The following is a 17,403-nucleotide window of genomic DNA, read 5'->3' as shown; positions in this document are numbered from 1 at the left end:
ATATAATCTTCCTACTGTATTTTCCACTACATGCATCCGATGAAGTGAGCTGTAGCCCATGAAAGCTTATGCTCAAATCAATTTGTTAGTCTCTAAGGTGCCACAAGTACTCCTTGTTCTTTTTGCAGATACAGACTACATGGCTGCTACTCTGAAAGCTTTATAATGATACCTTACAAGAGACCTTTTGCATGAAGCATATCTCAGTTACATTATATTCACTTATTATTAAATTTTTATAAAACCATATAGACTGCACAACGTCACAAACAGTCAACAAAGATACATCAAGTTCTGTAATAATATGCCTAGTAAGGAATCTGTTTGTCAAAAAACATTTCCGGATCTTTTTTGTTGTCTCTGTTGTTACAGACATACTTGCTAACAGGTATTTTGAAATAAATTACCAAAATAATTGAAACGGGTGTGATTAAATTGTTGTTTTGACAAATAAAATATGTAGAGTTTTGCAGAATTTAAAATACTGTGCACAGAATTTTTTATTTTTGGTGCAGAATTGTCCCAGGAATATTCACCTGTAATGAAGATAAGGCCTTACTAATGTGTTGCATCACTTAGATACCTTTTAGTTCAAAATGGAGCAGTTGTAGTTTCCTCATCTTCTCCTAAGAAATCAAATGAATGCTTGGCCTAGATTCAGGAAAGTATCCCAGTTCCATGAGGGTGCTTTGGTATATGTTTAACTTTAAGTACATGCTTAAGTGCTTTCTTGAATCAGAACATTAGTGATGATTAACTGAACCAGTTTTTTCTTTGTTTGCTCTAAAAGTATGTTTTCTTCTTGTTCAAGAGACATGGCTATTGCACATTGGGAGAAGCTTTTAATCGCTTAGATTTTTCAAGTGCAATTCAGGACATCAGAAGGTTCAATTATGTGGTCAAAGTAAGCTGTTTATATTATATATTTCATAAATGTTTTGCTGATTTGTCTGGTATAATTCTACATTGGCAATTTGCAACTACATAAATAAGCTGTTTGCATAAAATATGCATTTAAAAATATAAAAAAATCCAAGTTTTGGAGTAAACTTTGATTTTTGTGTGTTGAAAACTGATTTATTATACTGTGAAACTCCTCAGACTGCAGAAGGAAGAAAACAGGCCAATAACTCTTTTCTGATGGCTTTTCAGAGAAACATTGGTGGTAACTTCAGTAGTTTTTTGCATTATAAAAAAAAATTAATAAAACAGCAAATTATGACCCCCACTATTTAATATTTTGCAAGATAAACTATAATACATCGTTTAACTTATTTTCACAATTGCAATTTTAATAATTTTTGATAATGCATTATGAATTAGGAAATTTTCTGTAGAACAATGAAGTGTTAGTGCTATGAGTAGGGTTGCCATGTGTCTATTTTTCGACAGTAATGTCCAGTCGAAAAGGGAACCTGGCAGCTGTGCTGACCAGGCGCTAGAAGTCCACTTGGCTGCAGTAACTTGTCTCTGCCCCTGGGGGGAGTGGGAAAGAGGAGCTGCTGTGGCTGGAGCCACATGGAGGAGCTTAGGGTGACCAGACAGCAAGTGTGAAAAATCGTGACGGGGAGGAGGAGTAATAGATGCCTATAGAAGAAACAGCCCCAAATATCAGGACTGTCCTTATAAAATAGGGACATCTGGTCACCCTAGAGGAGCTTGCTCTCTGCTCAGCTGCTGATGCCTTACAGAGTGTTGGCTTGTTTCTGGACCAGGTTCCAAGAGATAGGTCCCGCCCAGGGCCGGCTCCAGACCCCAGCGCGGCAAGCACGCGCGTGGGGCGGCAGTTGTCCTCAGGGGCGGCAGATTGGGCCGGCGGACCTGCCGCAGTCACGCCTGCGGGAGGTCCACCGGAGCCCTGGGACGACCGGACCTGCCGCAGGCATGACTGCGGAGGGGGCGCTCCTCCCGCGGCTCCGGGGGACCTCCCGCAGGCGTGACTGCGGACGGTTTGCTGGTCCCGCGGCTCGGCTGGACCTCCCGCAGGCATGACTGCGGCAGCTCAACTGGAGCCGCCGGACCAGCCAACCGTCCGCAGCTGCCGGAGGTCCAGCCGAGCCGCGTGACTAGCGGACCCTCACCAGTCAAGCCAGGGGGAGGTCCGCTGCTCCTGGGGCTCCGGGGCGTCTCCCACGCATGACTGCTTGGGGCGGCCGAATATGTAGAGCCGGCCCTGGTCCCGCCACCCGGGGGGAAGAGGGGATCTTGTCCATTCCCCCCCCTTTCTGTCCCAACATGCCCTGATTGCCCCAACCCTAACCCCTCACTATGGGGACTGACCCCACCCTGGCTTCTTGCTCCAGGGATCGACCACTGCTGTGCCCTCATTTTGCAGGTGGGCAGGTTCCATGTCAGCTCCTCCCAGCCTGACTCTGCAGTCAGCAAGTGAGTCCCGTGAGAGGGGGGACTGAGCAAAGTGGAGGGTGGAGAGCGAGTGACTGAGGGAGGGGGGTGAGGAGTGAGCAGGCCTCGAGAGAAGAAGCAGGATGGGGTGGGGCAAGGGTGTTTAGTTTTCTGTATTTAAAAAGTTGGCAACCTTAGCTATGGGTGTCATTACACCACTCTGTCAATCTTTGCTGCTCCACATGCTTTATAAGTGGCAGGTACTTAGTGAGATAACTGGTATTCCCTTTCTACTAGTATTATTTCCTGTTCTTTGGGAACAGCAGCCAGATTTTTAAAAATCTTCTAGCCTGTCCATCTTCCAAAAATGACTTTAATGAGAAGCTGTTCTTGCCATGTTTGTCTTCATCTATTTCACAAATAACAGAACAAAGCAAAGTTTTTAGAGAAACAATTTCTCAACACCTTTAGTGATTGCTTCTTGGAACAATTTGTCCGGGAGCATGGCTACACTTGCACTTCAAAGCGCTGCCGCGGCAGTGCTACCTCGGCAGCGCTTTGAAGCGCTAAGTGTAGTCAAAGCGCCAGCGCTGGGAGAGAGCTCTCCCAGCACTGTCCGTACTCCACCTCCCTGTGGGGAATAACGTACAGCGCTGGGAGCCGCGCTCCCAGCGCTGGGGCTTTGACCACACTGGCGCTTTGCAGCGCCGCAATTTGCAGTGCTGGAGAGGGTGTGTTTTCACACCCTGCTGCAGCGCTGCAAATTTGCAAGTGTAGCATGGCCCTAGAGCATCCAACAAGAGAGGCTAGCCTTAACTTAGTTTTAAGCAACACACTGTATCTAGATTCAAAAGCCAAGGGGCAGGTAGTGTACTATAAAGTGACAGTGACATTAAACTTGAGAAAATGAGGTTGTAGTCAAGGTTAGTCAAAAAGGCCCTGAAGTTAAAAATAAAGGAATTTAAATCCTTGGTGAATGCAGGGATGGTTCTTAAACAGTAACAGTCTCAGAAAATGTTTATTTTGAGAAGAGAAGAGTGTTTAAATGAATATGGCTAAATGACAGTGCTCAAAAGGCTACTTGAGCCAACAGAAATACTTCAAAACTTGGAAATCTGACCATAGTAAAGCCAATAAACATGCGAATAAATTATGGTAGCCAATAAAAGATGGAACTAGAAGGGCCAAAGTGGATTTCAAAGAGCAAACAGCTAAAGGTAAAAGAGGATTTTTTTTAAGTGTATCAAAAGCAGGAAGCCTGCAGAAGAATCAGTGTGTCCACTAAATCATCAATAGTTGAAGGGGGCAATTAAGGACAGTAAGGACATTTCTTTGCATCAATCTTCACCACTGAGAGTGCTGGAGAGCTTCTTAGCCAGGACCTGCTCTTTTCTTGTAATAAAGGTGATATATTCAGAGGTGTCAGAATAGATGCTGGAGCAAATTGTTAATTTAAAAAGCAGTACGTTACGAGGCCCAAATGGTAAATCAAGCGTTCTGAAGAAGTCTAAGTAGAAGTAGCTGAGCTGTTAACAAAAACATGCAATAATTAAAAACAGCCACTGTTCTGAGGATTGGAGGGGTAGCAAGCTTTTTTTTAAAAAAAAAAAAGTCTAGTGGTTGATCTAGTGAATTTACAGTCCAGTAAGCCTTACATATGTACCTGTCAGATTGGTTGAAACAATAATTTAGCAAAGAATAACAAAGCACATGGCAGATCATGATATAATAGAGTCTAGGCAGCTCGGTCTCTGCAAACAACTAATAAAAGAACATGTCAGAAGTAGTATATAAAGGAGAACTAGTTGGCATTATAAGCAATGCATCCAGATCTGCCTTAGTTAAGGTTACATAGTTCTTCCCATTTATAGAACCCGTTTTCAGTGGCTTATAGCTTTTTCCAAAATTTAACTGTATGCTGTAGGGGAGAGACAAGACAGGGACTGATTCAGGAGGGTTCAGGTTTGTTGGGTGGAACTGTGGCACAAAGATCTGTGCCTATTCCCCTCCAGAACCTGGAATGGAACACAAGATTCCTTAGTATTACCATTCCTCTGTCAACAAATCTCTGTGAAAGCCCCTGGCAAAGTGTGTGTCCCAATTCTTCTCCAGTACTGTAACGGGGTCAGCAGTCGCCTCTCGTGCATGCTCCCTTTTTTGTCTGGTACCAGCCAGGTACCTGGTCCTCCCTCATCAAGCTCCACACAGCAACTGAAGGCTTTGCTCTTCTGCTTGCCTTTTATCTGTCCCTTCTGGCCCCACTCAGTCTTTGCTCATGCCCCGTTAGTCAGGTTGTACTCCGCTTGGGCTACCTCTGGCTCCCTTCGGTCTCTGGCCCTACCCAATAAATAATTAAAATCTTGCCTGTTTTCCATGGCTGCCTCTGCCTCTGGTCCTCCTTTGACCTCTTCCTTTAGCCTCACACAATAAACCAGTTAAAAACTTGCAGTAAAACAATTAAAAGCTTGCCCCAGTAAAACAGTTAATTCTGATCTGACCCCCTTTAGACAAGGTCGGTCTGAAGAGCCCACTTTTGGTACCATAATGTAATGGAGTCAGCACCTGCCTCTTGTGTGTGCCCCCTTTTTTTTTTTTGGCCAATAGTGCCTGCAAACACAATTCTAGGCTGCCTGGAAGACTTCTCGCTGCCCTATTCTGGGACAGGGTGATGCAGGGCTCTGAGTCCTCCAGCAGGGGGCCTCTGGACCTAGTCTACCCTGCCACAACTACACGGGACAGCCTACTGCTATCAATTTACTCCATTAGCTCAAGTGTTAGAGGCCTGTGCTGTGGATCTAAACGTTTCAACCCTGCTACTGACCATGCTGGTATCAGTATGATGCAATGTGATTTTTTTTTTTCAGTTTTCTTTGTTAAAAATCTAGGAAACTATATACAAAAATATTACATTAAAAGTTAGCACAGTCAACCTTAATTGCAGCATTTCTTAATCTGAGTGCTTGGATTGTAACCTTAATACTTCTGATGTAGTTCTTGTATATAACCATTTTTTCAGATTTCCAAAAAGCAGTTGACAAGATCCCAAACAAGAGGCTACTAAAGAAGTGAAGTAGTCACAGGGAGACAGGCAACATATTGCCATGGATTAAAAACTAGCTGGGAGACAGAAAGCAAAAAGAGTAAAATGAAATGGTCGATTTTTATCATGGCAAAAGGGTATCTCAAGGTTCCATTCTAGGTTCCGTGATTAATGCATTTATTTATTATCTGGAAATGGCAGAAAGTAATGAGATAGTAACATTTGCAAATGTTACTAATAGGGCTGTCAAGCGATAAAAAAAAAAGTAATTGTGCGATTAATTGCATTGTAAAACAGTAATAACATATCATTTATTTAAATATTTATGTATGTTTTCTACATTTTGAAGTGTATTCATTTCAATTATAACACATAATACAAAGAACTGTGGGCTGTCATGCAACTGCATTCTGGCTGTTCCGACGACAGTTTTCCCTAGCCTGAGGAGTGGAGACCATTTGAGCCGAAATAGGAGAAAAATAACAGCAAGTCTCATGATTTGTAGACATGAGAAAACCAGCCAGTAGCTTTGATTGTTAACTTCAAATACTAACTGTACACTAAGGTCAAAAGCAAAGTTCTTCATCTGCATTTCATGTGCTCCAGATCAGCACCAGACTCACATGTGTTTTAAGAGATGGGGTTAATTCTTAGAATATTTATTGCAAATTTCTCAAATTAATATTAATTTATGAATATTCATATCCATTTTGCCCTCTATTCAAATACCGTATAACTTGTGGTAATACGATTATATGCACACATTCATCATTGGATTACTGCAGCTATCAGTCCCTGGGGCTGAAGGTGAAAGCAATGCAGAGGCCTCCAGTTTGTGAGGAATGTGCCTGCTTCCCTCTTGAGTGGGATACACCATGATGAGCTCATCATGCCTGTGCTCCAGTCAGTATACTGACTACCATTTTTTATTCAAAACCTGATCTTCAAATCTCTCAATGAGTACCCATATATATCAGAGTCCACATCTCCATCCATGAATCTCCAAGACAGCAGCCTTCTGCTGTGTCCCTGTAACTTACAAAGACCGTGATGGAGTATGTGAGAGCAGAGATGAAGCATCAGTAAAAAGTTTAAAGTATATATAATTTTTTTTACTAGGGTACTATGCAAGCTGAGATTTCTGTGTACCAAACCCTGAGCCTTGTTTAAAACTATTTGAATGTTGGATAGTGACTGAGTTATGTTAATGCCTTTGGCCTGTGTATTCTATCTAAAGTAATGCAACTCCATGATGTTCAGTGGACCTCACTAGGCAAATGTAATTTATCTCATGAGCAATTGAATACTGCGATGATGGAGTTGCAGAAAGCCCTTAGATGCACAGCTACTCTTTCTGAGAATTCTCAGCAGTAGCGCCTTTCAGACAGCTGTATGGCTTCTGTTAACATTGTTTAGAGTCAGTCCTTCAATTTGATTGTTGTGGAATTTTGAATATGGCATAGCAATTTAAAATAAAATCAGAATGTTAAGATTTAAAAGGGAAAAAAATATGACCATCAATGTACATGCTCTGTCAGAAAACATAACAATTAAAAACTTGCTTTAAGAATGTGCCCTTTGCAGTTATACATGGTAGGTTTTCTTGTACATGGTAGCTTTTCTAAGAACTAAGGTGAAGAGAGGAATTACCTCATGAGCTGCAAGAAATGTAACTATATTTTACTAATCTTAGACTATGTGGATTTTTTTTCTGAAGTCTATTTGGTAGGAACCTCAGAAATATAATTAATATTTGTACAGTACACTGAAAATGTATGTCTCAATATGAGTTACTAATGGGAGGTTATTTAAATAGTTAGTGGAACCTTATGTATACTTTCAGTGTTCTTTAATTTATATCCTTTTTTCTCTCCCTAGCACTGTAGCTACTAAAGTTTTTTCATAAGCCATAACTGTGATTCTACAGTCTTTCATAGAAGATCTATTTAAAGCATGCTTGATTTTTTTTTTGTAGTCCTTCATTCTAATGTTAATTTTTTTCTGTTTTAGTTGTTGCAGTTAATTGCAAAATCTCAGTTAACCTCACTGAGTGGTGCAGCACAGAAGAACTACTTTAATATTTTGGACAAAATTGTACGAAAGGGTATGTTCAGGGTTCATTAGCATTGACTGAGTTGCTTTTCTGACGTTTCAATTAGTTTAATTATTTTTTTATATGTACTGCTTATGTCACAAAACAAAGGTAATGGCATATTTAATTCGTGGAAATATAATATACTTTTTAACCAGTTTTTTAACATTGAAGAATATCATTCAAAACAAATGTATAAAGTGAAATCCGAGATTATCCTTCATGGTCAGAAATTCATGGATTCTTTTTTACTATTCTGTACTCTTTATCAAATCTAAAATTTCTTAGTTCTGAACAAAACTATTCTTTTTATTAACATGAATACATGTGAATGTCTTTTTTTTTTTAAATTCCTTTGCATGATGAACTAAAACATTTTAGTCCAAATTTGCCAAGTTACCCAAAGAGGTATGCAAGAAACTGCAATTATTCCTGGTGTGTATAATAAGAAAACTGGGCTCTTGCATATTAATGTTGGAAAATGTTGGGGGTTTTTTTAAAGGTGACCACTGTATATGGAAGACATTTAATACTATCTGTTGAAAATAGGAAATCCACTTGAATAACTAAGATGCAGCATTAATTTTATTAACACATGGCATGAAATGTTGCACTGATGCCTTCATAGCAGTATTGTCTTAAGAATCAATCCTGCACCTATGGGACCTGCCAGAGCAAATTCCATTGTGGGATCAGGGCATTTAGTTTGGAAGTGAAACCACTGCTCAACTGCAGTTTGAGTTAGTTTAGACAGGAAAATGTCAATAACTTGGGTTAAATGTAACAAATCAAAAGAGTACTTCTTATTCTTCTTTTCCAGTTTTGGAAGACCAACACAATCCACGCTTAATCAAAGATCTTCTTCAGGATCTGAGTTCTACTCTCTGTATACTAATTAGGGGAGTAGGGAAATCTGTGTTGGTGGGGAACATCAATATTTGGATTTGCCGATTAGAAACTATCCTTACATGGCAACAACAGCTAAAAAATCTTCAGATGAACAAGGTATATTAAATTTGTTAAATCAGAAATATGAGGTAAAAAGGGAGAAGGTGCTTTGAATGCTGGCTTTTGATCTGTATACAAGCAAAGTTTTAAATATGTCTAAAGCCATTTTTACTTGACTTCATTAGTTATTCTGCACAAATGAAGATATAAAATTAAAGTTCAATTATTTTACACTCACTAAGTATTTTAATATCCTTTTTCTGTGAAAAGAACAGTAACTTTAAACTTTAGCAACCTGCATTAAATGAACGTCCTGGCAGACGTTCACAGACTTAATTTTCTGATAGCCCAACCATAAATTTCAAAACTGATAGCTCTCTGTCGACCTTAATCTGACTATTTAGAGATAATTATTCACTGGTCAGACACATACAATAACTCTACCTTACTAAGGAGACACAGACCTGAAATCCAAGATTAAAGAGGGACCAAGAAAACATGAATAAAGCATTGAAATAGTGATTCCAAAGCTATGCAAGCCAACAGGGTTTTTTTCTATGAAACTAGGTAACCTATGGACTTCTGGAAGCAAAGTTTGGATCTAGGTCACAGCTTTTTTTTTAGTATACTGTAGGGGGCGACAGAGGGTTAGGAGAGGAAGCAAGGCGAGGTACTGAGACTCTGGGCGGGGGAGTAGGAGGAAGGGCAGTCAGCTGCAGGCTGGGAAGGAGAGTCCCAGGTATTTCTCTCTGCTTCCGGGCTCTTGCCTCCGCCAATATGCAAGTCTTGGAAAAAATTTTGAAGGAGAAAGTTAAGGACGTTGAGGTCAATGGTAATTAGGACAAAATACAACATGGTTTTACAAGAGGTAGATCGTGCAAAACCAACCTGATCTCCTTCTTTGAGAAGGTAACAGATTTTTTTTTTTAGACAAAGGAAATGCAGTGGATCTAATTTACCTCAATTTCAGTAAGGCATTTGATATAGTTCCACATGGGGAATTATTAGCTAAATTGGAAAAGATGGGAATCAATATGAAAATTGAAAGGTGAATAAGGAACTGGTTAAAGAGTAGACTATAACGGGTAATACTGACAGGTGAACTGTCAGGCTGGAAGGAGGTTACTAGTGGAGTTCCTCAGGGATCAGTTTTGGGACTAATCTTGTTTAATCTTTTTATTACTGACCTTGGCACAAAAAGTGGGAATGTGCTAATAAAGTTTGCGGATGACATAAAGCTGGGAGGTATTGCTGATACAGAGAAGGACTGGGATATCATACAGGAAGATCTGGATGACCTTGTAAACTAGAGTAACAGTAATAGGATGAAATTTATTAGTAAAAAGTGCAAGGTTATGCATTTAGGGATTAATAACAAGAATTTTGGTAATAAATTGGGGGCACATCAGTTGGAAGTAACAGAGGAGGAAATGTTTTTGTGCATTTTTAATTCAATTCCAGTTTCCAAATAGAGCTTGACACAAATCATGAATAAACAGTCATCTAGTAAATGAGAAGTATATCATTCACCATTTTCTAACATAATAAAAAATATAAAAATTAAGAATGAATAAATGTATGTTAAGCTATCTAATTGCTTAAATAAATGAGAATAGATACATTGTGTCTCCTGGTTAGCAAAAAGTAGCAGCAAATTTAGTGTGAAAGCTATATTTAGCTCCAAATCAACATGTGTTAATGGACACCAACGAATGAGAATAGACTTTAGTTATTTTCCTAAAGAAAGAAGTATCAATGCAAAACATGATTAAAATAGATTTATTTAAATCAATCCACCCTGAAGCAAAGTTACAAGACCTTAGCAGCAATAAACTAATATATAACTGCTTATCTAATATGCAGCTTTTAAGGTAGGTAGCGGGGATGGAATCAGGAATTTACTCTGACTCGTTACTTTATCATTTTGCCCTGATAAATCACAACACATTTTGAAATAGAAGCTAGATTGCACTAAAAAAATGGGAAATTCAGCCTTGAAGATATTTGTCATGTGGCCAACAAACCAAAACACCATCCTTGCTTGACAGATAGTTGCTTGACTTGTTATTTCCTTTATTTTATATCAGTAACTTCCATTGAGTGCTTTTGCTTTAGTTACGTATTACAAATGCAAGATTGGAGTCATTACGTTCACAGATGCCTGAGCATGATGATCTCTGAAAAACTATACACAAGATGTCACTACAGAAAGTATATTCTATAAGCAAGACTAATAAGTGTAATGAACTAAATTGTGGGATTAAGCTAGAGCTGTCTATTGGACCCAGCCACCCTAGGGAGTGCAGCTGCTGTAATACGATTGAAGAGAATGATGCTTATGCTTCCCTTTGCATCTGGTCAGTTCCACTAGGTGGGGCCACTGTCATCCCTTGCACGAAACAGTGACAGCAGTGCTAGCTCTATATAGTCCCTAAAAATGTCTCTTATTGTGCCCAGCCCCTTCCAGTAGGCTCAAATAGAGGAAAGGACGAGGCACTTTTTACATCTGCCATGCCCCTGCTGCAAGGAAGAGAACCTCTCTAGTCTCCACCGTAGGTGCTGCTGCACAGAGACCAGGGGCGGCTGTAGCTTTTTTGCTGCCCCAAGCATGGCAGTCAGGCAGCCTTCAGTGGCTTGTCTGCGGGAGATCCCCGGTCCCGCAGATTCCGCGGCTTGTCTGCGGGAGGTCCGCCGGTCCCGTGGCTTTGGCGTACCCGCCACCAAATTGCCACTGAATGCGCGGGACCAGCAGACCTCCTGCAGGCATGCCACCCAAGGCTACCTGACTGCCACCCTCGCAGGGACCAGCAGGGCGCCCTCTTCCCCCCCATCCCCCCACCCACAGCTTGCCGCCCCAGGCACGCGCTTGGAGTGCTGGTGCCTGGAGCTGCTGCTGGCAGGGACCCCATGGAAGAGGACTCTGGTCAGGGATACATACTCCCTTGGGTCACCCACTCTATATTTGCTCTCCTATCAGTGTGGCAGAATCAGTATTACATCTGTTGGGGGCTCTCTGCAGAGGTGGGATTTGTCCTACTCTCTTCCCTCCAACTCCTACATTCCATATCTACTGCACATCCTGTTGAGTAATTGACATAAACTTCAGTGCTTTTTAATAATGGTTTCTCTTATTTCTGATTGTCCAATTTACTATAATAAGGTTCGGGATTGACTATAGTGCAGGGAAACTATAGGTACGTTTTTAATGTGTGCATTTTCTGAAAGTTGGTGTTGTATGCAACTTTTAACTAATTTTCAGACTGCATAATTTGGATTTTTGCTTTTAATTTCCAAAAGCTTTTTCATCCAAAGCATAACTGTAGGTTCTAAGAATTCTCATTCATTTAACACCAGAAAAACTAAGAGTTGTAAAACCACATTATTCAACTTCTGTTCTTTGAGGTATTTAATTTTCAATAACAAACTTGCAGAATAATCTAACAAATGTTGAAAACCAAATGATCAAAATACCAAACTGGCAAAAAAAAAAAAAAAAAAACCCTGGTCCATATTTTTTCAGGGAAACACACATACATACATACATATATAATTATAAAAAATATAAAATTTTAAAAGGTGAAATAAAAAAAAAATTTGGTTTAAACCTAGAATTGAAAACCCTACTTATGTTATACTAACAACTCCATGCAGTTAACTTTTAACTCTTTTGTTTTTTCAGCAAGTCAACAATGGTCTCACACTCAGTGATCTCCCTCTACATATGCTGAATAACATTTTATACAGGTTCTCAGATGGCTGGGACATTATTACGCTAGGTCAAGTGACCCCAACACTGTACATGCTCAGCGAAGACAGGCAGTTGTGGAAAAAACTTTGCCAGTACCATTTTGCAGAAAAACAGGTAACAAGAGAGAGGTGTGTGTGTGTGTTAAATCTGATACTGTTTTCTGTCATACTGGATGATGATCTCAGTATGAATTCCTCAGTGAATTTGCCCTTGCTTTCACGTTGAACTATGGCAGTGTGGGTAACAGGAAAGTGATCTGTTTTTTTCAGAGGTGGTGTCTAACCTCAGTTCCCATTGATTTCTATGAGAAATGTGATCTGTATATCAACCCAGGAGACTTTATCCGGATGTTCCCCATGCAGTGGTGGGGAGTACAGTGCAGTCAGTGTCTACACTAAGCTTTTCCCTCCGTATTTCCCACCATTCCTGCCAACTGTGGCAGACTGGACTCTTAAAGCTTTAGTATATGCATTTTAGATGCCAAGGTAATAGGTGCTTCAAGCTAAGATTTTCCATAATTTATACAAATCTGGTCAGCCATGAGCTTCTAGATTATATTTCTCTACCTAGACTATTATGAGTAGATTTTCTTGTATACAAGTAACTTTTATCATGCATGCATTAGTCTCAGAGTTCACCTAATAACATTGATGTTCATGACCAGGGGCGGCTCTAGAATCGGGGGCTGCCCCCAGCGCGGCGCGCGCGCGCCGCCTTTCGGTCGCCACGGCGCCCCCTCCCTCTTCCGGCTCCCGGTTGAGCTCCTGCGGGCATGCCTGCGGCAGGTCCACGGGAGCCGGGGCGGCGAGCCCTGCCTCGCGGAGCTCAAGCGGCGCTCAACCGGGGGCGGACCCGCGGGACCCGGCGCCGCGCGCCGTCGGCGTCCGCGGCTCCGGCTCCTGCGGCAGCGCATGCCGCGCATGCCGGGCGAGCCAAACCGCCCCAGCGCCCCAGGGCCCGCCCCAGCGCTGCGCTGCGCTGCGCCCGCCGCCCCTGTTCATGACCATCTGGACTTTAACCTTGAGGCATCTAGATAGACTTATGTGTAGTACTGGGGAGAAGCCAATGCTACATGTAGGTAGTAATGACATAGGGAAGGATAGGCGAGAGGTCCTGGAGGCAAAATGTAGGCTGCTAGGAAAGAGACTGACACTCAGGATTTCTATGGTGGCATTATCAGAAATGCTTCCAGTTCCACACCAGGTAGGCAGGCAGAGCTTCAGAGTCTCAATGCGTGGATGAGATGATGGTGGAGGGAGGAGGGGTTTAGATTTAGTAGGAACAGGCGAAACTTTTGAGATAGGGGAAGCCTATCCAGGAAGGATGGGCTCCGCCTAAACCAAAGTGGATCCAGACTCCTGGCACTTAACATTAAAAAGGTTGCAGAGCAGTTTTTAAACTAAGAGATGGGGGAAAGCTGACTGCTGCAGAGGAGCACATGGATCGGACAGAGACTTCTATTAGAGGAGAGTCTATTGATAGAGATTCCCTAGGTTTTAGTCAGGAGGAGAGGATAGAAGAGGATAAAGCATGGGCCAGATCAGATGAGAAACATTCACATAAAAAAGAATCTGGCACATCAGAAAAGGGCAGACAAATAAACAGGGACAAGTTTTTAAAGTGCTTGTACACAAATGCTAGAAGTCTAAATAATGAGATGGGTGAACTAGAGTGCCTCGTGTTAAAGGAGGATATTGGTATAATAGGCATTACAGAAACCTGGTAGAGTGAAGACAATCAATGGGATGCAATCATTCCAAGGTACAAAATATATCGGAAGGACAGAACAGGTCGTGCGGGGTGTTGGGGAGTGGCATTATATGTGAAAGAAAATGTAGACTCAAATGAAGTAAAAATCTTAAATGAATCCACATTTTCCATAGAATCTCTATGGATAGAAATTTCATGCTCTAGTAAGAATATAACAGTAGGGATCTATTATCGACCACCTGATCAGGACAGTGATAGTGACTATGAAATGCTAAGGGAGATTAGAGAGGCTATCAAAATAAAGAACTCAACAATAGTGGGGGATTTCAGTTATCCCCATATTGACTGGGTACATGTCACCTCAGGATGAAATGCAGAGACAACATTTCTCAATACTTTAAATGAATGCTTCTTTGAGCAGCTGGTACAGGAACTCACAAGGGGAGAGACAATTCTCGATTTAGTCCTGAGTGGAACACAGGATCTGGTCCAAGAGGTAACTATAACAGGACCACTTGGGAATAGTGACCATAATATAACAACATTTTACATTCCTGTGGTGGGAAGAACACCTCAGCAGCCCAGCACTGTGGCATTTAATTTCAAAAAGTGGAACTACGCAAAAATGAGGAGGTTAGTTAAACAGAAATTAAAAGGTACAGTGACTAGAGTGAAATCCCTGCAAGCTATATGGACACTTTTCAAAGACACCATAATAGAGGCCCAACTTAAATGTATCTCTCAAATTAAAAAACACAGTAAAAGAACTAAGAAAGAGACACTGTGGCTTAACAACCATGTAAAAGAAGCAGTGAGAGATAAAAAGGCATCTTTTAAAAAATGGAAGTCAAATCCTAATGAGGTAAATAGAAAGGAGCATAAACACTGCCAAATTAAATGTAAAAATGTAATAAGAAAAGCCAAAAAGAAGTTTGAAGAACAGCTAACCAAAAACTCAAAAGGTAATAACAAAATGTTTGTTAAGTACATCAGAAGCAGGAAGACTATTAAACAACCAGTGGGGCCCCTGGACAATCGAGATACAAAAGGAGCACTTAAAGACGATAAAGTCATTGCAGAGAAACTTAATAAACTTTGCTTCAGTCTTCATGGCTGAGGATGTTAGGGAGATTCTCAAACCTGAGCTGTCCTTTGTAGGTGACAAATCTGAGGAATTGTCACAGATTGAAGTGTTATTAGAGGAGGTTTTGGAATTAATTGATAAACTTAAGAGTAACAAGTCACTGGGACCTAAGAGTTCTGAAAGATATAAAATGTGAAATCGTGGAACTATTAACTATACTTTGTAACCTGTCCTTTAAATCAGCTTCTGTACCCAATGACCGGAAGATAGCTAATATAACGCCAAAATTTAAAAATGGCTCTGGAGGTGATCTCAGCAATTACAGACCAGTAAGTCTAACGTAAGTACCGGGCAAATTAATTGAAACAATAGTAAAGAATAAAATTGTCAGACACATAGAAGAACATAAATTGTTGGGCAAAAGTCAACATGGTCTCTTTAAAGGGAAATCATATCTTACTAATCTATTGGAGTTCTTTGAAGGGTCAACAAACATGTGGACAAGGGGGATCCAGTGGACATAGTGTACTTAGATTTGCAGAAAGCCTTTGACAAGGTACCTCACCAAAGGCTCTAATATAAATTAAGTTGTCATGGGATAAGAGGGAAGATCCTTTCATGGATTGAGAACTGGTTAAAAGACTGGGAACAAAGGGTAGGAATAAATGGTAAATTCTCAGAATGGAGAGGGGTAACTAGTGGTGTTCCCCAAGGGTCAGTCCTAGAACCAATCCTATTCAACTTATTTATAAATGCTCTGGAGAAAGGGGTAAACAGTGAGGTGGCAAAGTTTGTAGATGATACTAAACTGCTCAAGATAGTTACGACCAAAGCAGACTGTGAAGAACTTCAAAAAGATCTCACAAAACTAAGTGATTGGGCAACAAAATGGCAAATGAAATTTAATGTGGATAAATGTAAAGTAATGCACATTGGAAAAAATAAACCCAACTATACATACAATTTGATGGGGGCTAATTTAGCTACAACTAATCAGGAAAGAGATCTTGGAGTCATTGTGGATAGTTCTCTGAAGACCTCCCCGCAGTGTGCAGTGGCAGTCAAAAAAACAAACAGGATGTTAGGAATCATTAAAAAGGGGATAGAGAATAAGACGGAGAATATCTTATTGCCCTTATATAAATCCATGGTACGCCCACATCTTGAATACTGCATACGGATGTGGTCTCCTCATCTCAAAAAAGATATACTGGGATTAGAAAAGGTTCAGAGAAGGGCAACTAAAATGATTAGGGGTTTGGAACAGGTCCCATATGAGGAGAGATTAAAGAGGCTAGAACTTTTCAGCGTGGAAAAGAGGAGACTATGGGGAGGATATGATAGAGGTATATAAAATCATGAGTGATGTGGAGAAAGTGAATAAGGAAAAGTTATTTACTTGTTCCCATAATATAAGAACTAGGGCCACCAAATGAAATTAATGAACAGCAGGTTTAAAACGAATAAAAGGAAGTTCTTCTTCACGCAGCGCACAGTCAACCTGTGGAACTCCTTTCCTGAGGAGGTTGTGAAGCCTAGGACTATAACAGGGTTTAAAAGAGAACTAGATTAAATTCATGGAGGTTAGGTCCATTAATGGCTATTAGCCAGAATGGGTAAAGAATGGTGTCCCTAGCCTCTGTTTGTCAGAAGGTGGAGATGGACGGCAGGAGAGAGATCACTTGATCATTGCCTGTTAGGTTCATTCCCTCTGGGGCACCTGGCATTGGCCACTGTCTGCAGACAGGATACTGGGCTGGATGGACCTTTGGTCTAACGCAGTATGGCCATTCTTATGTTGTTATGTTAACTTACCCATTCTTTAAACCCCCAGTAATGGGGTGTGTGTGTATGTGTCTACACACACACCCTTGCCCTTTAACACACAAGGCTAAGAGTTTAAGAACTGCTTTCCAAACAACTGTCAAAGAAATTCCATTACTGGTTGGAAGTGAGTTAGAATAGCCTCGTTCTGTTACATTGGGTGAACTCTAAGGCCTTAGACCAAACTTAGAAAAATTAACCCTCCTTCTATCCCTAATAGTCAAAGAGGAGAATAGTGTAGAACTTCATGTCTGACCATTTATGGCTTTATACAAACACTGAGCTAGTAAACTACCTAATGTTGAATATATGTACAAAATACAGTGCACACTGTTTGAAAATAGATATCAAGAGATACAGAGGGCAAGAATGAGGGCCTCATCAGATGAATAGTAAATATTCCACTACAGGAAATTCTAGGATTCTAAAGAAGTTGCAAGCATGAGGTAGGCATGGCCACTGTTTTGTGAAGATTTGAGAGAGGTATTTTCCAGGTGGCACTCTTGCAAATATCATGGAGATGAGCTGACCAGAAATTGTTCTGTAATCATTGGGCTGAGCTAATCCAATTGTACCAATGTTTTATTCTTTCAGGATAAAGTCCCACATTATTA

At 40.8% G+C, this 17,403-nt stretch overlaps 1 protein-coding gene across 9 annotated transcripts in view; it reads left to right on the top strand.

Annotated features, from left to right (window-relative positions):
- Positions 1-17,403, top strand: part of FBXO25 (F-box protein 25) — a 60,856-nt gene that overhangs the window by 30,005 nt on the left and 13,448 nt on the right. For 6 of the 9 annotated variants that reach the window (XM_039531726.1, XM_039531722.1, XM_039531724.1 and 3 more), the window contains exons 5-8: positions 791-904; positions 7,394-7,487; positions 8,296-8,480; positions 12,103-12,285. In XM_039531726.1, the coding sequence (XP_039387660.1) occupies positions 791-904; positions 7,394-7,487; positions 8,296-8,480; positions 12,103-12,285 (576 nt within the window). Of the gene's footprint in view, positions 1-790; positions 905-7,393; positions 7,488-8,295; positions 8,481-12,102; positions 12,286-15,208; positions 15,294-17,403 lie in introns of those variants that run through there. The other 3 variants (XM_039531725.1, XM_039531727.1, XM_039531731.1) reach the window with 2 other exon arrangements.

The sequence above is a fragment of the Mauremys reevesii genome, linkage group 3 (assembly GCF_016161935.1).
Source record: "Mauremys reevesii isolate NIE-2019 linkage group 3, ASM1616193v1, whole genome shotgun sequence".
In the NCBI taxonomy this organism is placed as follows: Eukaryota; Metazoa; Chordata; order Testudines; family Geoemydidae; genus Mauremys; species Mauremys reevesii.
Note: the sequence above shows the minus strand (reverse complement) of the source record. Positions and strands in the feature narration are given on the sequence as shown.